The sequence below is a fragment of the Cryptosporidium parvum genome, chromosome 2 (genome assembly GCF_000165345.1).
Source record: "Cryptosporidium parvum Iowa II chromosome 2, whole genome shotgun sequence".
Lineage (NCBI taxonomy): Eukaryota > Apicomplexa > Conoidasida > Eucoccidiorida > Cryptosporidiidae > Cryptosporidium > Cryptosporidium parvum.
Genome location: NC_006981.1, coordinates 645522 through 666035, shown reverse-complemented (window position 1 = coordinate 666035; position 20514 = coordinate 645522). Strand labels below are relative to the sequence as shown.

Sequence of the window (20514 nt, the reverse complement as noted above, 5' to 3'; positions counted from 1 at the left end):
GATCTTATGAATTGAAAAATAATGAATATGGTGAAGGTGGTATTTCATTTGGAGTTGATTTGGAAGCTGATAACCAAATTATGGAAAATATATTGTCAGGAATTGAACATGATAAAAGCTTAAACGGTAATTTTGAAGACCAAAATAGAGAGACCTTACTTTCTGACTTCCCATCGGTTGAAGATTATCCTAACAAGAAAAAATCTTATGAAGCAGAAGAAGACTCTTTTGTCAAGTTTGATACGAGAATGATGAGACATTTTAGTATTGAAGATATTACTTTCAATAACACAATCCGTAACTTTGATAATGATAAGGCTAAATATCACCGTATTATTAAAAGCGGAATCAAATTTGCTGAATATTCTCTTGAATTATCTAAAAGGCAAAAAAAGAATACATTAATTTCTACAGGAATTAAGAAACATAAGATACTTAAACTTAACCAAGAAAGAAGTATTGCTTCTGCAAGTATCATTGCTAGTGTAACTATCATCAAATCATTATTATATAAGGAATTTCCAACAAACATCAGATGGACATACTATTCATTTTATCCTCTTATTCTTTCTTCATATTTGCAGGCTTATAATAACCTGAAAACGGAAAACAAGTCTAAAGGATTCTTTTCAAAGGCAATGTATATAAGGAAAAGCCAGGCACTTTCTAGATTGAATAAAAGTTTGCTAAGAATAACCCGTCATATAAATAATTTGGAAATTGATGGTAAATATAATTATTCTGTTAAACCCAAACATTTTTGGAAGTTAATAGAACCTACTGTGGTTTCTCCAGCCCATGGATTAATTACTACTGATTTAATCAAGAAACCAAAAAGTCTAAGTGGTGAGTACCTTAAAGACGTAATGAGTATTCTCAAATCCAATAAGTACAAATTAGCAATTGCTCAAAATAAAGCTAGAGAAGACTTTTATTATTATATTAATCATGACTTGGAAATAATCAAGGATTAACTTATAATTCCTAAGCTTAAGACATTAAAAGTAACTAGAATTTAGTATAGACGATAATAAGTACTTGAACCCTTTCTTCCTCAAATTATCTAAAGTTAATTTATAAGATTTTCAAAAACTTTAGCCTTACTAAAAGCCTAGTTGATCTCTTATATAAGACTCTATATAAACGATAAGTTCTTGGGGAAATATACAACTTTAACGAATTGAGGTACAACTTATTATTCTGGTTGTATTATTCAATATTCAATTCGTCAGGCTCTTTGAAACCCTCAAATATAAGTCAATTAATCTCCTGGTAGGCCCAGGAATCTTATCCTCCTTATTTTGAATAATTTCAGGAGATGAATTGGTCTTTTTTAGTGAAATAATGTTTCTTATATCTTTAGCAAGAACCTTACCAAGTTCCACCCCATATTGATCAAAGCTGTTAATATTTAGAATAAATCCCTCCACTGCAGTTCTGTGTTCATACAGTGCAAGAAGTTGGCCAATATAATATGCACTACAGATTGGTAATAAGAGAGAAATAGAAGATCTATTTCCTTGGAATAACTTATGAGGAATCAGATTTTCCGGACAATCCTCTAGATTCAACTCTCTCTGAGTTTTACCAATTGCCAATGCATCAGGCTGAGCAAAGAAATTACACATTAGCTCATCATGATTAGAAATTGGATCACCTAAGATCTGAGAGTCGCATTGAGATTTTGCAAATCCAATAAACTCGCAATTTGTTGTATTTCTGCCTTGATGCAAAAGCTGATAAAAACTGTGTTGAGCATTAGTGCCTGGCTCGCCAAAGAATATGGCGCCAGTCTTAATCTTATCATGAAGCATATTTCCATCAATACTTGAACTCTTTCCATTACTCTCCATAAGTAATTGTTGTACATGTGCAGGGAATTTGCATAGTGCCTGACAATATGGGAGAACTGCAACACAACTCTTATCCATAAATGTCGAATTATAGACACTAAGAAGACCCAATAAGACTGGTAAATTCTTACTAACTGGAGCAGTTTCATAATGTTGGTCCATGTCCCAACAGCCATCCAAAAATTCCTGCACGAGGTTGGCGCCAAAATGGATTGAAAGCGGAACAAGACCAACTGCACTGCAGACAGAAAACCTACCACCAACCCAATCCCAAAATCCAAATACGTGGTCAACAGGAATTCCAAAATCGGAGGTAGCCTTAATATTAGTACTAACCGCAGCAAGATGCTTACTTACTGCAGTTTCACTTTTAAGAGCTTTGTGTAGCCATTCTTTAATAGTTTTTGCATTAAGAATGGTTTCAGCTGTTGTGAAAGTTTTGCTAACAATAATAACAAGAGTAGTTTCAGGATGTAATCCTTCAGTAGCTCTTCTAATGTCTATAGGATCAACATTAGCTAAAAAGCGTAGTCTTCTTCCCATGGAAGCTTCAAAGCCTTCCTGAGTTGTTCTTAATGCCTCATAGACAAACTCAGGTCCAAGGTAACTACCTCCAATTCCAATACAGATAACGTCTTTCAGTATTTTTCCTGTGGAGCCAAGAAGCTCACCTTTTCTTATAGCATTTGCAAACTTGAAAATTCGTCTATTTACCTCATTTACATCATTTAGTACGTTCTGACCGGAGGAAAGAGTAATAGGAATATTACTTTTTGAACGTAGAGCAGTGTGTAAGACTGCTCTCTTTTCTGTACTATTAATAATCCCACCTTTGAGCTGCAACTTAATTTTTTCCATCAAATTCGATTCTGCTGCTAATTTAATCAAAAGCTCGAAACCTTCTTCATCTAAGTTTTGTCTTGTAAAATCCATAAAAATCTCTCCAAAATTGACAGTTAAACACGAATTTCTGACTTCATTTTTAAGGAGATCTCTCAGGTGTATGCATTTTTGTTTGTTTGCATATTCTTTCAATGCTGAATATGATGGAAGTTCATAAAGTTCTGGCATTCTTTCTTAATGATAAAACAGCCCAATGGACCAATTTATTAAATCTTTTTTCTTAACACAAGAGGCCTGCTTATTTGGGCAAAATAAGTAAATCAACACTCAATTTTAGAAAAAAAAAGCAAATATTTATCTCAGTTCAACTGAATTCTCATCCCCTCAATTTTATTACTCCCAATCTCAAATAAATACGATTTCATTATACCGCCAGTCCACTTCTAAATAAAATGAACTTTAAACTTTTTGGCGGTAAAACATGCAAAATTAGAATAGAACTTGAAGCAGCTAGTTTAAATGTGAGGTGGGGGAAAAGCAAAAATTGAGGAACCAAAGCCATGAAAAAAAAATGATAAAAACAAGGATAACCACAAAAATTGCTTAGGTTTTAGAAAAATGTTAATAGGAAAAGAAATTATGGAGAGCTACTAAAAGAAAAGAATGTAGAGTAACTATTGCATTTTACAATTAAAAACGTGAAAATTAACAAATAATATTAAATGCATAAGAAACTAGGCGGGAAATAAGTTCGAATATTATGTGGGGTGAATTGAATGGAGAATAAGGAAAAAAAAGTAGGAACGAAGGGAAAATATAGAATTGTAGTAATTACAGAGTTAAAGATTTGAGATAAAGTAGAACAAAGAAGAGTGCCATATTCTCATTAAAGTGGTATATAGAAAGAAACTAAGAAAGAAAGAATTAATACCGAGTGGGAGGAAAATATAAGAGGGTAGAAGAAAAGCTATAATTCTCTTAATTCCCCTATACTGAAAGGGGGTGGTGAGACAAATAGGTGAAGAATAAACTGAAGTGGTGTTGTATGTTGGGTGGAAGAAGAGAATTAATTGTTGAATTTCAATAGCAGGTAGGAATTATATTTAAAACAGATTGAACTGTGAAAATGTCAGAGCATACAAAAATGGCAATAAATGAGGAGATGAATGGAAGTGAAAAGAGAATGACAACAACCAGGGTCATAAGAAGAAATTCACCATATTTACGAGCTCCAAGAATGTATTCAATCTCAGATTTGGCTTTAGCATGTCCTTTGCACTGCCCAGAATTAAGTATTTCAGATTTCGATATTGGTAGAAAGTTAGGTAGTGGCCAATTTGGGTCAGTTTATTTGGCAAGAGAAAGAAGAACAAAGTATATTGTTGGTTTAAAAGTACTTAGGAAGAAGAATCTCGTAAAGAGCGGGATGGAAGTTCAAGTTAGAAGAGAAATTGAGATTCAGGCGCATTTAAAGCATGAAAATATCCTCCAACTCTACGCATGGTTTGAAGATAAGAGCAGAATTTGGCTTGTAATAGAGATAGCTCCAGGTGGAGAGCTTTACGAAAAGTTGTGTACAGATGGGCCACTCAAGGAATACCAAGCTGCAAGATATATGAAGATGATGATTGAAGCTATTCAGTGTTGTCATAGGAAACATGTTATTCACAGAGATATAAAACCTGAAAATATTTTGATAGGAGTGGATGGCCAACTCAAGCTTGCAGATTTTGGTTGGTCTTCACATATTAACAATAACAAGAGTAGAAGGAGAACATTTTGCGGGACCTACGATTACCTCCCGCCAGAGATCACTAGGAAGCAAGAGTACGGACCAGAAGTAGACATTTGGTCTTTGGGAGTTTTATGCTATGAGCTAGTTAAGGGTGAACCTCCTTTTCCTTCAAATCAGGGGCATAATGTTCAGTACTACTTGATTCAAAACAAACAGCCCGAATATTCACCTCACTGGTCTCCAATTTTGGTTGGATTCATTCATTCAGCACTACAAAAATTACCTCAAAACAGGATCACTATTGCTGATATGCTCAAACATCCTTTTATCACCAAATATACATCTGGAGAAACTCTTACCCAAGAGATTTCTTTAACTGAAAATCCAAATAAAAACTTAAATGTTGAAAGTTATAGCAATAATGATGAAAATGTTTGTAAAAATAGCAAGATTAACCAGCAATCTTAATTAATATTATATTTTATAATTCCAATAACAATTATATTTCAAAATTTTTTGGATTTTGGCAAGATTGCATGCATGCATGTAATTTATGAGCGCCAAATTAACTGTATATAAAATATATTTTTATTGACTGCCACTATAAACAAAATTACTATTACTATTAAGTTGCATGTTATTGTTATTACTATAATACTATTGTATATATCTATATTGGAGGTTGGCTTTATTATTTGATAAAAATAATATTTTTAATGAATGAGAGGATATTAGGAGGAAAAGTGGGAGCTTTGAGAAGACCAAAACCTCCTCTTATTTCTTTATTTTTCTTTTAATGCTTAGTTTTACTTTGTTTAGATGTGTTCCATCCTAAATATTAAATCAATTATTGTTTTTATTGATCTATTTCTCTCTTACAACCAAATAATATTGTCTGACTTGAAATTAATAAGTACCAGCGTAATGTGAGGCGTATTTGGCGCCAAAAACAGGAATGGGAATTTACCAATGAAATATATAAACAGAAATAAAATAAATATTCAGAAAGAAGAGGAAAAAAAATTGTGAAATGCTTTGGATTGATAAATACCAGCCACGATATCTTAGGGATTTGAAGTGCAACAAAGAACTAAATAGTTTATTAGAAAAGATTACTTCAAATTCAAATGGTAATATTCCACATTTGCTTTTTTACGGCCCTTCAGGGGGAGGGAAAAAAGTAAGAATTTCATCAGTTCTGCACGAAATTTTTGGAGATTCAGTAGATAAGGTAAGTTGGGAGAAATTGTAATTAACAATATTTCCATTATTATTGTTTGAACTGAGAGTTGAATTGAGAAGGAAAGTAAAGCAATAATAATAATTTTCTTTATAGTACGATTTACTAGAGTAATTTTTTTATAGGTTAAAGCAGATATGATAAAACCAGAAGGAACAAATAGTGAATTTGTTTTATGCCAAAGCCCCCATCATATGCAGATTAGTGCACCAGATTTGGGTACGAAGGATGGCATAGTTACACAATATTTAATTAAGCAACTAAGTTCACAAATGGGAGCCAACTCATTCTTTTCTAAAGGCCCAAATTATCGTGTATTTACAATACTGGAGGCTGATGTCTTATCTTTAAAGGCTCAAGCAGGGCTAAGAAGGACTATGGAAAAGTATTCAAATAACAGTAGATTAATATTACATTGTGAACAGTTATCATCTATCATTCCACCCTTAAGAAGCCGATGTTTATGTATTAGGGTGCCTTTACCTTCTCCTGAGGAGGTTCTTCAAGTTTTGAGATTTATTTCTAATTCTGAAAATCTTCAAGTACCTAATAATTATCTCGAACAAATAGTTACAGAATCTGAATGTAATTTAAGAAGAGCAATTCTAATATTAGAAACTGCTCATACACAATCTTTTTCAAATCCTCCAAGTGCTTTGAAGCTTCCATGGCAAAAGGTTTGCATTGATATTGCCACTAGCGTAAGTTTCCTACAAAAACCTCCAAGATTTGAATATATATAATTTATTTCTTATTTGATTTCCCATCCCAAAACCTCTAACCAACATTTTTTTTATTTCTAAACTCAGATTGTTAAAAACCCTCATCCAAAAACGCTTTTAGATGTAAGAGAACCTTTATACGACTTGTTATGTAGCTGTATTCCAGCTGATTTGATTCTTGTTACATTAACTAAACAGCTACTATCAATTGTTTCTGCCAGTGCTCAACCAATCATTATTAATGCTGCTGCACACTACGCTCATACATTAAAGCTTGGAAGTAAAGATATATGGCATATTGAAGCCTTTCTAGCACAAGTTATGAACTGTCATAAATATTCAAAATGATTCTATTCCTCCTTTCTGCACTCATTTGCCGCCCCACATGGTATAATATAGTCAATACATGCACAATTAAATTGCCGCCGGTGCGTAATGCATACATACTGAACATTATATTATTGGAAAAAAAGGCTGAATTTCAGTAAATAGAATTAGCATATTAACAGTTTTAAATTACCTTCTATTTAATACCACTTTTGATAATTAAAGAACAAAATCGAATATAAAATCAATCAAGCTAACAGTACTTTTGTAAGTTTCTTTGTTTTTTAATATATTTGTTTAAGAAAACAGAGAATAGGCGATAACAATTCGACAGAATTAATTCATATTTTTATTTCAAACAATTTATGAGCCCTTCCCTCTTCTTTTTTATTCCCTTTCCATTCCCAGTATTACTAGCTTTGCTATTTTTTAAATTAATGTGAATTCATTCTATCACCACTAGACATTTTTTGATACTTCAGTAAAAGTAAATTATTATACAATTTAGGATCTCATATTAACTTAAAAAAAAATTTGATAAATACTTTCATGAATATTCAAAAGCTATTAAGCCTCTAATCATTACTGTACATTTTTTTTTTGTGTGCTCATTATTGCCATCATATTTAACTGGCAAAAGGCGGGAAAATATGACTATTAAATTCAGTAGTAAAATTAATGTGTGAAGATTAAAAAAAGTACGAAAAGAAAGAAGTGGCAAATGGATAGACTTAGTGGAAGTTTATAAAGAAGAGAAATAAAGTTATTTTGACGATAAATTAATGGAATTGAAAGAGGAAACAAATATTGTGACCTTGCTAGCAGTGAAAAAAGCATATAATTATTTTGTTCCCTCATTGAATAATGTAGAAGAAATGCAGCCATCAAAGAATGAAGTAGAATCTGATTCTGAATCAGAATCAGGATTTGAGAAGAAGCAAGAGGAGACGAATACGAAAGAACCAGGATGCCTAAATTCGGATTTGAGAAAAAAAACAAATGATAGAAAAAGACTTAGTTTTGTTCGATTTCTAAAGCTTGATAAAGTAGGGCCTCATTGTGATTGTGATAAAGACAATCAAGGAAGATGTGTGAGAATGCAGAATTGGTTAGAGGTTTCGAAATCTAATGAATTAGGATTGACAACCATTTATAGAGAATTAATAAATATAGTCGAGTACATTGTAAGAATGGAGGGAAGCGATATAATTGAAATAGATTTGACAGAAAATGGTGTAATAAATAAAATATTTAGTAATAGAGTAATGAATAGTATATATATGGATGTATGTAGGACGTATCCATCAATTTCTTATTTCAAATTTGAAGGTAAAAGTTACTTGAGTAAGATTTTGTTAATATATTCATTGATGGATATAGATGTTGGATATGTACAAGGTATGAATTTTTTAGTTGGATGTATACTTTGGCATTCAAGTAGTGAAGAACAGGCATTTGAATTATTGGTTTCTTTAATGTTTAATTACGGCATGAGAGAAATGTTTGTATCAGGATTGCCGGGATTAAGAGTCAAATGTTTAATTTTGAATCAATTAATGGAAAAAGAATTACATATTATATGGGATCATATTATTAGACAGGGAGGCACTATAGATATGTTAGCTACTGATTGGTTTCTAACTCTTTTCTCATATAGTATACCTTTAAATATCATAGGAAAATTTTGGGATGATTTCTTTCAGCAAGGTTGGGTTCCATTATATAAACTTATATTATATAGGCTTCAAAGAATTGAATCCAATATACTTTATTCAAATGATATTGCAGATATTATGAATGCAATCAAATACTCAACTCCAACAACTAAGAATGGAATCTTTGGAAATGTATTTTTGAATATCAAAGATGAACTAGGAAAAAGTAATGTAATTCGATTCTTTAATAACTTTAATACATTGTTTTCTAATAATACTAACAATAATAATATTAACCACAAAAGTAATGACTTTGGATTTCCTGATTCAGATTTAATAAATGATTCTGGTGATTATAATGTTGTAAATCATGGTAATCTAACAAATGATCCTAATATAATTTCTTTACCTCATGTATGGAGTGAACTTATCACAGAATCTCAGTTTGAAATAGATCTGGATGTTGATTATATCCAAGAAATGGAGCTCAAATATTCATCCAATCCCTCTTATGATTGCATTGAATTTTTCAAAGATGATAATCACAAGATTAGAGATAGTATACCTATAAATTCTACTGATTTGAATATGCAAAGCTTCGAGTATTTTTTAGACAATGACGAAGTAAAGGAAAAGGAAGAACAGGATGAAGAGAAGCCTGCTTTAAACAGTACAATCGCAGATTCTCAATATGATGATTTAAAATGTATTGATCCGTCGAATTCTTGCGAAAATCGTTTGATTCCCGAGCAAAACCAGCCTTCTCAAAGTTTGGAAGCTGGTTTTACTAAAAAAACTGACGTTAACAATCAAATCATTACAAGATATAAGGAATACTATGATGGGATAATGACAAGTATTTTTGAACAAAGCGATCATAGCTCTATACCGGAATCTTCTGTTGATATTACTAGTACTAACAATACTTATAATAGTTCTTCTTGTAATAAAAACAATAAGGAAGTTGGAATCACAAAAAGACAAACTCCAAGCAAAAGCATATATGAAATTAAGGACAAGCTAAAGTCTTCATTGGAAAGACTTTTGAATATTACTAAAACGTTGCTGATTAAGAGTATCAACAAGGATCACTTGAAGGAATTAAGTATTAAATGCAAGGAAATTCAGAAAAATAAATTTGGTCCATGGTCATATCAGCAATAATTATTAATTCATTTGCCTTTTCTTTCTTCCTTTTTTTTTCTACCGTTAATAGCTTTATTAAACATTAAACTTTCTGGATTAACAATAATAAATTAATTAGAAACTTTAGCCCCACATATTGGCGCCACTTCAAATAATAAGCATATAGTACACGAACTTCAATAGAAATACACCTACAATATAATATTAATACATTTGTTTAACTAATCAAGTATCTCTATATATTTCTATATTCTTAATTAGTAATTAATCTTTTTTTTAATAATTCGAAAAAATGATAATGTATATTTATTAAAAAAAAAGTCGCTCTGACGACTTTAAAATAGAACATAATAAGAGAAAATCTATTTATAGATTTAAAAAGAAATTTCAGCTAAACATTTTGTGAACACTCAAAACCTTTAAAAATAAACAAAACTTTTTTATTTTCCTTCTTTTTCCAAAAAAAAATTGTCAAAAAAATATGTGGGGAGAAAATATAGAAATTGCATGCAATTTGGCGCTTTATTTTTAAATTATTGATTTGCATGCTAAGTAATGATCTTAATAAAATTAATTAATGGCGGGAAAGCGTTTAAATTGGCAGAAACAATATTTATTATTCATCTAGTATACAGAAAATAGAAATTAATAAATAAGAAACAAAAAATACTAGTTAAAGTAAGAATCATTTGCCTATATTCAACTTTGTTTGGTCAATAAATCTTAATTAAGTCAGTTTATCTTAATTCTTGAAAAAGGATCTTAGATACCGACTTGTCAAAACAAAATTTGACAAATGTGGATGAATATTGAATGATTTCATTGCTCTAAGCAGAAGATTTTAACATTTTTTTTCAAAATCATTAAGTTAAAAAAAATACATTAATCTTTACCTTTTTTATTAGGTGAAAAATTTTTTAGTAACTTAAAACAGTTATTTTTTGTATTATTAATATGAAATAAAGGTAAATCAGTAGTTGAGAAGAAATCAACGAGATCTTAATATTAGTTTGTATAATAGAATTGAAAAAGTAAATATGGAGAAAAACTATGAAATTTACAAAGTAGGAAATTCAGGTAATATTGAGATAAATAAAGTTAAAGAGAAAGATCTGGATGGGTATATAACAGGAGCAACTAAAGAGTTGGTTGAAACATTGCTATGTGAAGTTAAATGGGAAGTTAAGAAATTAGAGTTAGAGATTAAAAAGGTACGTTTGTAAATATGGGAAAGTTAATGATTAAAAAATGACTAATTAAAATTTGATTGACTTTATTTTTTTTATTATTAAAGTATAAAGTAATATTTTTTTTAGAAAATAATCAAAAAGGGGTTAAAAGTGACGAAAAGGAAGAAGAACTGAAGATGGAATTATTAAGAGAACAGTCTTTATGTAGAGAATTCATTAAAGGAATAGATAGGGTAATTTGTATGATTAAAGAAATATATAATGAAAAAAACGAATCTAAAGATAAATTACATATGAAGAAGAAAATTGAGAATTTAAAAATAGAAAAGGAATATCTAAAAGATATTTTGATTAAACAGATGAGTACGTATTGTATATTAAAAAGTTTACATAATGAGAATAAAGCAAATATGGGTAATAATTTTATAATTGATAGTAATGAAAATAAAAATTCCATTCAGATGAATAATTTAGATCTAGAAGAGGATGTAATGAGTTATTTTGATGTTTTCCCCCAAAAATATAGTATTTCAAATTTGGAGAATACTGATCAGATTCCATTTAATAATAAGTTTATGAAGGAGAGAATTGAACTTTGATAGAAAATAATATTTATTTTGCATGTACTAGATCAATATGAAATTTTAATTCTTTAATTAATACAATTTTATTACATATATTACAATTTGTTGTTCTAGATCCACAATAAGATTCGTGTGATGTTAAGTTATAATAATACTTATCTTTATAATCAACATAATGTCCATCGGTACCGGCTTGTACAAAATTATTACAATACCTACAAAGTATTATCCTTTTTGGACATTCTTGTGTTTGATGTATTGTAAGTTGTATAGGTTTAATATTATCTTGGTTACAAAGTTTACATTGAGTAAATTGATGATATAATTTGTCATGAATTTGAATTTGGTCTAAGCTTAATCCAAATTTAATACATTTATTACAGTGAGTATGTTTTTCAAAATCACTCTTTTTTAAAATAAGATCGCATTGATTGCATCTTTTATACATTTTTTCGCATTGTAAAGAATGTAGATCTAAATTATCACTCGGTATTTTTCTTTTACAATTAATACAAGTTGAAAATTCGTTTTCTATTGGTTGATTGATTACGTCTATTGTACTTTCCTTTTTATAATATTGGATATTTACTTGAATACTAGAAGATAATGAGCATTTTTCATTATTTGAAATAATATCATTGTTAATTGAGGATGAATTTTTATGTTTTTGGATGGTAATAAAAAGTATCGAGGGAAATAATAATAACAATGAAGATGAGTCTTGATTACAAGAAATATTTCTTTCTAATGTTTTTAAGTAGTTAATAAATTCGTTACTTGATATGACCAGGTTAGTATTTTTGCTTTTATTATTGTTGTTAGAATTAGAGTAGTAGCAGTAGTCTTCAGGAAACGATCTGAAAATGTGAAGATGTGATGATGCTTCAAAAATGGGAGGAAATGAAACAAAAATATCATAATAATGATTTGAAATGATTGAAATATTCAATTTTGTATTATTTTCAGTATCTGATTCATTTAGAAAGACTTTTTTCAAATTAAATGGTATATCTAATTTGAAATTAATTAAATCATCCAATTTATCATCAAAATGAATAATATCACCAATATTCATCAGTCTGATTGAATTTTCAATGGTATTTTCAGCATGATCTTGAATTGTTTGTTCATTCTTTGAATCTTTATATGTAATATCTAATGAAATATCAGTATTGATTAAACTAATCGAATTATCAGGTTCTAAATGTTTTACTTTAATTAAAGAAATACAATAGTTATTACTAGAATAATTTGGTTGATTAATCATTAATGTATCTCCAATTGTCAAAGTAAGAAAATGATTTCTTAAATAACTTTCAAGTAAAGATTCAATATCATGCATTTTGAATATATCCTGATTATTTAAGATTTCAAAAGAAGCAAAAGATCCTTTTAAAAGTTTTTTGTATGTAATTTGAATCCATATTATTGGTTTATTACTTTTAAAATCTGAATCATTTGGATTAATATTTAAACATCTAAGAACTTTATTCGGTAAAGAAATGTATCCTGGTTCTTCGGAATAGTCCAATACTCCACAATGAGTTTCAATTGGATTAATATTTTCAGAAATATGATGGTTTAAACATTTTATATTAAAATATAGTGGATATATTGATTCATCACTACTTAATATTTTAAGTAGGTTATTTGGGAGTATTACTTGATCAGTTTCACCATTATTTGGAAATTTTGAATTACTATTACTATTATTATTATTATTATTATTATTATAATCTTTTAAATTTAGCTTAAGTATCCAAGAGTATTTATTTTCTTCTTGAAAAATTTGATTATTTGGGTTTTTATGTTCTAAATACACTTCATTTGAAATATTATTTTGTTGTTTAATAAAGGTTCTTTCAATATTAGATAAGTAATCATCAATTTTAAATTTGTTGATTTCTTGAAATTTTTTTTCTCTTTGTTTTTTTTCAAGTACTTTTTTTCTTTCTTTTTCTTGTTCTTTTCTTAATTTATTTAAGGAAAAGCTAAAATCGTCCATTTAAACTTCTTTATTTGCTTTTCTGGTAAGAGTAAGGAGTATAATTGAATGGAAGTAAAAGGGATAGGAAAGAAAAAAAAAAAAAGACCAATATTTTTAATTTATATTCTTATTATTATCAAAGATAATAAAAGTAATACTTCCACTACTTCTCACACTTTAACTATTAATAAATTATTTATTATTAATTAAATTCTTTTTTTTAATTCAACCAATAGAAAAAAATATATTCAAATTTGCCGCGCAACCCACAAAGTCATTAATGCACAAAACCATTTTTTTTAAATAAGAACAAAAAAATTTGGAGACGAAAATGCATGCATGCAAATAAAGTCAGCGGGCAAAAGTTTGTAAATTTAAATAATACATGCAAAAATAAAACAATATGATGAAATTATATTTATTACAATAAATAAAAAAAATTACCTCTAAAAATGTAATAATAGTAGTAGTATTTTTAATAGTGGCAGTCACTTAAAATAAAGTATTAAAAATTTATATTAAAAAAAAATTAAAAAGTTGAATATATGAGAAATAGAAATTATTTAAATATATATTAAAAAAAAATCTTCATCATAAATTAAGATAGTATAAAATAGCTTAACTTTAAAGATTTATGATATAAATTAAGATAAATAATAGAGTAGTAAAAGAAGAAATATATATTTTTATGTAAATTGAAGAATTTGAAAATGATAATAAATAAGAAAATATCAGTATTTTTATTATTAATAATAATCGTAATATTTTCATTTAATATGGATGATTTATTATTAGAAGCTGCATATAATAGTAATAAAAGTAATAATAATAATAATAATAATAATAAATCAGTAAATAAAGATGAAATAGTAAAAATGAGTAAGGAGAAAAAGAATAATGGTGAAAAGATTGAGATTAAAGTTAGAAATGCGGGTTTAATTATTGATGATAATAATAGTAATAGTAATAACAAATTATTAACGTCTCAAAAGGATGAATTGCTTAGACAATATTATAATGAATACTCATTTCCTGATTATATGTATATAAAGGATGTAGGTAATTTGAAGAATTCAGTAAAAATAAAAAATAATCCAGGTGAATTTATTATTAATAATTACAAATTGGGAAAGAATAGAAACTTTAGTAATTCTACTGTTACTAATAATATTAATGATATTAATAATAATAACAATAATAACGGAAAATCCAGTTGGAAGAGTATTATTTCTACAAGTACAACTACAATTAGTACAAGGGAAGATATTAATAAAGATGAAGATATTTCAAATGGTAATAGTGTTAGTAGTTTAACAATATCAAAAGTTGATAATATTCCATTTATTAGTATTGAGAGTAATGAAAAAAATAGTGGAATTGTTAAAAATATTAAAGAGAATATACCATTCAAGCATATTCTCTTGCCTTTTACAACAACAACAACAACTGTTACTACTACTACTACTACTACTACTAATACTAATACTACTACTACTACCACAACAGCTACTACTACAACCTCTACTTCCACCACTTCCACCGTTACTATTATTAATAGTACTGTAAAAAGTTTAGATAATGAAATTGATGAAAATTGGTCATTAGAGAAAGGATATGAAAAAGAACAAGAGATGAAAATAAGTTCATTTAATACAAACAATAAGGAAGATTTAAATTATATTGATGATAATAATTCTAATTCAAATGAAGAAGTAAATAACAAGGAAAAGTTTAATGGTATTTTAACAGATTTATTTTCCAAGAATTTAAATAGAGGTCAAAATAATGTTCGAAAACAATATACAACAACTACTACAAATAATCCTGAATCTCTATTATTATTAAGTAGATTAACAACTAAAGCGCCTCCAAAATTTTTAATAAGTTCGATTAAAGCATCTAGTAATAGTACATTAGAGATTTCAAAGCTTGATAATAGTACCAGTACAATAACTACTTTTATTGGTAGCAATAACAATAATAATAAGCCATCCAAATCAATATTGAATACTTCCACAACAACAACAACAATAGCAGTAACATCAACAGAATCTTCAAAAATCTTAGCAAGTAATAGTACTATAAATATTGAGCTTCCAAGTAGTGGTGGAATAAGTGATATTTTAAGTGTAGATAATTTGGAAACCACTAATAATGCATTAAATCCAATTAAAACTATTAATGGTAATATAAGTTCTATCTCCACTAAATCAAAATATGACACTTCAACAACCACATCTACTACAAATTCTAACATAAAGAGAACAGTTACTAGCAGTCCTAAAGCCAAGGATGAAGAAACTAGAACTTCTACAAGTACAGCTAAAATGTCAAAAACTAGCACCACCACAAATTCAATTACTACAACCAATTCCTTTAATTCAACCACAATAGTTGATGAAAATCATAAAATTTCAGATAATATTGATCTTTTAACTAATGTTGAGGATGCCTTAATAGAAACAAGGGGACCATTTATTATTATTAATGAAGAAGGTGAGGAAAATAAGACAAATTCTAAATCTAAAGGCTTATTATTGAATAATAGTAATAATGGAGAGAAAAAAGTTGAATATGAAATAACTGATGGACTAAATAATGACCAAAGTTTAGATATATATAATGAAAATGATAAAAATTCAAATAATAAACAAATTTTAAATGATAATAACAATTCAACAGATATTTCAATATTTAATGGTAGTAATAACAATAGAAATACCGGAAATAAATCAGATTCTTTGATTAATTCTAGAACTTCTAATAATAAAAGTATTATGAACAATGCTTTTACAACAACTACTACCACTGTAAAGACAGGTACTTCCACAACCACTACTACTACTACTACTACTACTACTACTACTACTACTACTACTACTACTACTACTACTACTACTACTACTACCACCCCCAACAAAAAAACTACTACCACCTACTACTTACTTACACAACCAACTTCTTCTTTTTTTAAAAACAAACCACTCCTCCTTACTTCCACAGAAGGAGTGGTTCTCTCTACCACATACCTTCTCTCTTTTTAAAACCAAACTATTTACTTTCTAAACCCCAACTACCACCTAACTTCTCACCTCCTACTACCACCATAAAGACTACTACTACTACTACTACTACTACTACTACTACTACTACTACAACTACTACTACTACTACTACTACTACTACCACCACCACAACGACTACTACTACTACTACTGCTACTACTACTACTACTACTACTACTACTACTACTACGACTGCTACTACTATTTACTACTACTACAACAACTACTACTACAACTACTACTACTACTACTACTACTACTACTACTACGACTACAACCTCTACTTCTACTGCTAGTACTTCTCACAGACACCAACATACACAACTACTACTACTACTGCTACTGCTGTAGATATAAGTTCTACTTCTACCTCAACAACGACAGCTACTACTACTACTATTAATACTACTACTACTACTACTGCAGAACTACTACCACTTCCACCACTACTACAAAGCCAACTACTACTACTACTACTTCCACCACCACCACCACAAAGCCAACAACATCTACTACTACTACTACTACTACTACTACTACAACGACTACTACTACTACTACTACCACCATAAAGCCAACAACATCTACTACTACGACGACAACAACTACTACTACTACTACCACCACCACTACAAAGCCAGCAACAACATCTACTAATACTACAAAATCAAATACTACTACAGCAAAAACAACAAATACCTCCAGTTAACATAACATATACTCCCAATATTGATGATTTATCAAATACACTCAAAATGAACTCTATACCAAATAATGATATAGAATTTGATGGAATGAGTAATGGTAATGATTCTCAACTTTTTGCAAGTAAAGAAGATAAATTATTACTCAAATTACCCATTCTTATAACAACAACAACAACTTCTACTACCACCACCTCTACTAGAAAATCCTTCACTTCTAAAACTTCCACTTCAATTCCTATTAACAATAATAATACAAAATTACCAACTACTAAAGGACGGGAAAAAGAAGAAAATACTGATAGTGATATTGGAAAGCATAATCATATTCAAACAATTACATTAGCATTATTAGAATCTTCATTTTGTGAAGAAAGAAAAGATAACTATAAACAAATTACAATGGCATTAAAAGAACATATTTCCAATATATTAGGAATACATATACAAGATATTGTAATTGATGAGATATATGCAGAAAATTCAAATAAATTATTTAGTGGATATGAAAAATGTAATTTACCAAATGGTAAATTAAAAGGTATAATATTTGATTTATCAATAATCAAAAATATATTAATTGATTATCCAACTTATAATGATATTGAAAGAATTACATTAATAGAAAATGAATTTAATAATAAATATGGTAAAATTATTCTATGGAAAAGAAATATTGATAACATTAATAATGAACATAATCCATTCTGTCAAGCAAGTTTAAAAACTACTAATAATATAAAATTCATGTGTATTAATAATCCAATTTATTGTATACATAATAATGAATATAAATGTTATACTAATCCAATGGGAATTGATTGCTTCTGTTATAATGATCAATCAATATATAATCATATACAAAATAATCAATATAATATTACATATCCTATGACTAATGAATGTAAAACTATTATTTCTTGTACTAATGATATTACTCTTCCAATAATACCAAGATGCTCAACAAGTCCTTATAGTATTGGATGCCCATGTAATTTAAATCCATATTCAAAATTGTGTGGATGTTATATTAATCCATTCAATCCTGGCTGTCATTGTACATATAATCCTAATTCGAATGATTGTAAATGTTTATTAAATCCAGAAGAATGCAAAAATGAAAATGGATTGGATATTATTGATTATGAAATTATTGATAGAGGACCATTTGATCTTAAACATGGACTTAGAAGATTTTACAAGAAACATTTTAGAAAAAGTAATTCTTTACCAATATTCTCAAATTATCATATTTTACAAAGCTTATTAATCATCTTCCTAAATATGATGATATTATATACTAATGCATAATTTATTCTAGTTATTTTATAATTTTACAACTTTACTATTTTCAAATACATTAAAGAGAAAATGAAAAGAATATTGTCAAATATCAAGATTTATTATTCATTTAAATCTTAATATTAGATTTGAATTATATAATAAACAACAAATTTTAATAATCATTATTTAGTAATAAATTATATTATTATTAGAGAGATTACCTTTTTATTAATAAATCCAACTTATAGATCATTTTTTTGAATTTTTTTTTTAATCAAGAAAGAAAATGCATGCAATACACGTAATCATAGGAAAAAATTGCATGCATGCATTCACAATGAATATGGATGGCTGCATATAATTAAGCAAAAAAAAATTATTTATTTGAAATAAACTTGAGATAAAATCCACGTTTGGTTTTATGAGTTTTTTTATAATAACTCTCAAGAAGCTCTTCAGTTAATACGGTAGAAGTGTTAGATAATATGATTAGGAGACTTTTAGAAGAATTAAATGGGAATAAGTTGCCACTATTAAGGTAAGAATACCCTATCCAGTTAGTATTTGCTATAATGAACTTCTTATCTTGTACTTGAGTGTATCTAATATTTGGGTTATTAGAAACAGAAATAATGCTATCAGGGTACAAAGATGAATCTTGATATCTTTTTTTTAATATTAATTCAAGATTTTCATAAGTTTGTTGAGAAATATCTTCACTTCCAACACCAAAAAGAACCCTATTTACAAGTTTATTGCAGGATTTATCATTATCTTCAGTACCCATAGAACAAAGAGAAACAACTTGCTCAAGGATTTCCATATCAAAATCAGTTTCAAGAGTTTGTATGGTATTTTGATTTCTCAAACTTATTCTTAAAAAAAAATTCTTAAATGTATTTATCCCTCCAAGATAAACTGAATATTTGAGTCTTCCAAAACTATTTTCTATGTTAAAATCACTATATACTCCTATTAATTGGTCATTTCTATTTAATATTGGTAGTCCTAAAAATTCTCTATTTGGAACTCCCACAAACTCTGCCCAAAATTGCTGATTAATATCTATTTTTATCCTACCCTTAATCTCTTTCTGGTTGTTCCTAGTAATATTTAATACAAAAGCATATTCATCTTGGTCTGGCAAACTTAAATTATGCATAGAATTTGGTACTGAAACCCATAAATCCCTGTATAAATTTGAATATTTTAAAGTATTTTCAGCTTCATTAATATCTTCCAGTGCTATTGGCAAACTCAGATTCCCAAATTCATCAACAAATGCTCCAGAAATGTAATTAATTGAGTTATATTTGAAAAAGTATCCAACAATTTCATTATTTTCAAAATTATCACATCCATCCTCAAATTTAGAAATTACCCTAAAAACTTGTATATCCTTGCGGTCTGTTTGAACACTTTCAACCTTATAATCAGTACATGTATTACTTTGCTCTTCTTTCCATAAGTTAACGTCCCCAATTATATTATAAACCAAGCTATTCACTTTTCTAAAATTATCGTATATTGATACCAGCTCCCCCTTACTATTAGTTATAGGTAGTCCTGTAAACTCCCTACAAATAGAATTAATTGGGAAAAATGAATAAAAGAAGGGATTCTTGTAAATACACTTTCCTTTAATTGTTGGCATATAGGGATTCAACAAATATAAATCTTCGTCATCTCTTGGCTTTTTCATATTATGCTCTTTTTTTGAACATAACATCGTAAATCCTTGCTGGTATAGCCTAATTTCCTTCCCATCAATCTTTAATTTATCTGTATTTGCATTAAAATGTGCATTACTAAAATAATATACTCCTCTATATTCAAATCCAAAACCAATATTTTGCACTCTATTGCAAACTAAAAAGAACCGGTACCCAAATTTACTTCTTGGTTCATATTTTCCAGCTGTATGATGAGGGTATAATTCCTTTAATGTATTTAATCTTGGATTAAGTATGTAATGAAAAATTAATTTGGCAATATTTATAAAATAGTACAATAGCAGACCTATGTAGTCCAAAATAATTCTTAATAGGCTACTTTTTGGTCTACTTTCTTCAATATTTGCTTTTAAATCTTCTCTTCTATGCTCATTTTCAAAAGAATTTAGCTCTCTAGCTTTGTATTCTTTTCTGTGCCTCATTAATTCATATAAGTGAATATTTGC

The 20514-nt window shown here is 28.3% G+C and overlaps 10 protein-coding genes across 10 annotated transcripts; 7 read left to right on the top strand and 3 right to left on the bottom strand.

Annotated features, from left to right (window-relative positions):
• Positions 1–80: 80 nt before the first annotated feature.
• Positions 81–974, top strand: cgd2_3210 (hypothetical protein; the record flags this gene model as incomplete). The annotated part of the gene is made up of 1 exon (XM_626512.1): positions 81–974. One exon carries the CDS (start codon positions 81–83, stop codon positions 972–974), a length of 894 nt encoding a protein of 297 aa, XP_626512.1.
• Positions 975–1220: 246 nt separating this feature from the next.
• Positions 1221–2924, bottom strand: cgd2_3200 (glucose-6-phosphate isomerase, cytosolic (GPI) (phosphoglucose isomerase) (PGI) (phosphohexose isomerase) (PHI); the record flags this gene model as incomplete). Its single annotated transcript, XM_626511.1, has 1 exon — positions 1221–2924. One exon carries the CDS (start codon positions 2922–2924, stop codon positions 1221–1223), a length of 1704 nt encoding a protein of 567 aa, XP_626511.1.
• Positions 2925–3822: 898 nt separating this feature from the next.
• On the top strand, positions 3823–4899 carry cgd2_3190 (protein kinase, putative; the record flags this gene model as incomplete). Its single annotated transcript, XM_001388195.1, has 1 exon — positions 3823–4899. The coding sequence occupies one exon, from the start codon at positions 3823–3825 to the stop codon at positions 4897–4899; it is 1077 nt and encodes a 358-aa protein (XP_001388232.1).
• Positions 4900–5461: 562 nt separating this feature from the next.
• On the top strand, positions 5462–6741 carry cgd2_3180 (replication factor C subunit 5, putative; the record flags this gene model as incomplete). The annotated part of the gene is made up of 3 exons (XM_001388194.1): positions 5462–5662; positions 5797–6372; positions 6481–6741. Coding segments are annotated over 3 exons (1038 nt in total), but the record flags the coding sequence as incomplete, so codon positions are not given.
• A 761-nt stretch (positions 6742–7502) lies between these two features.
• cgd2_3170 (tbc domain-containing protein) lies at positions 7503–9539 on the top strand (the record flags this gene model as incomplete). Its single annotated transcript, XM_626510.1, has 1 exon — positions 7503–9539. The coding sequence occupies one exon, from the start codon at positions 7503–7505 to the stop codon at positions 9537–9539; it is 2037 nt and encodes a 678-aa protein (XP_626510.1).
• A 1348-nt stretch (positions 9540–10887) lies between these two features.
• On the top strand, positions 10888–11310 carry cgd2_3160 (hypothetical protein; the record flags this gene model as incomplete). Its single annotated transcript, XM_626509.1, has 1 exon — positions 10888–11310. The coding sequence occupies one exon, from the start codon at positions 10888–10890 to the stop codon at positions 11308–11310; it is 423 nt and encodes a 140-aa protein (XP_626509.1).
• Positions 11311–11323: 13 nt separating this feature from the next.
• cgd2_3150 (ubiquitin fusion degradation (UFD1) family protein, double Psi beta barrel fold) lies at positions 11324–13300 on the bottom strand (the record flags this gene model as incomplete). Its single annotated transcript, XM_626508.1, has 1 exon — positions 11324–13300. One exon carries the CDS (start codon positions 13298–13300, stop codon positions 11324–11326), a length of 1977 nt encoding a protein of 658 aa, XP_626508.1.
• A 692-nt stretch (positions 13301–13992) lies between these two features.
• Positions 13993–16326, top strand: cgd2_3140 (hypothetical protein; the record flags this gene model as incomplete). The annotated part of the gene is made up of 1 exon (XM_001388193.1): positions 13993–16326. One exon carries the CDS (start codon positions 13993–13995, stop codon positions 16324–16326), a length of 2334 nt encoding a protein of 777 aa, XP_001388230.1.
• A 776-nt stretch (positions 16327–17102) lies between these two features.
• cgd2_3130 (hypothetical protein with possible transcriptional repressor EZH1 domain) lies at positions 17103–18362 on the top strand (the record flags this gene model as incomplete). The annotated part of the gene is made up of 1 exon (XM_626507.1): positions 17103–18362. One exon carries the CDS (start codon positions 17103–17105, stop codon positions 18360–18362), a length of 1260 nt encoding a protein of 419 aa, XP_626507.1.
• A 349-nt stretch (positions 18363–18711) lies between these two features.
• Positions 18712–20490, bottom strand: cgd2_3120 (possible transmembrane domain near N; the record flags this gene model as incomplete). Its single annotated transcript, XM_626506.1, has 1 exon — positions 18712–20490. One exon carries the CDS (start codon positions 20488–20490, stop codon positions 18712–18714), a length of 1779 nt encoding a protein of 592 aa, XP_626506.1.
• Between the last annotated feature and the right edge of the window lie 24 nt (positions 20491–20514).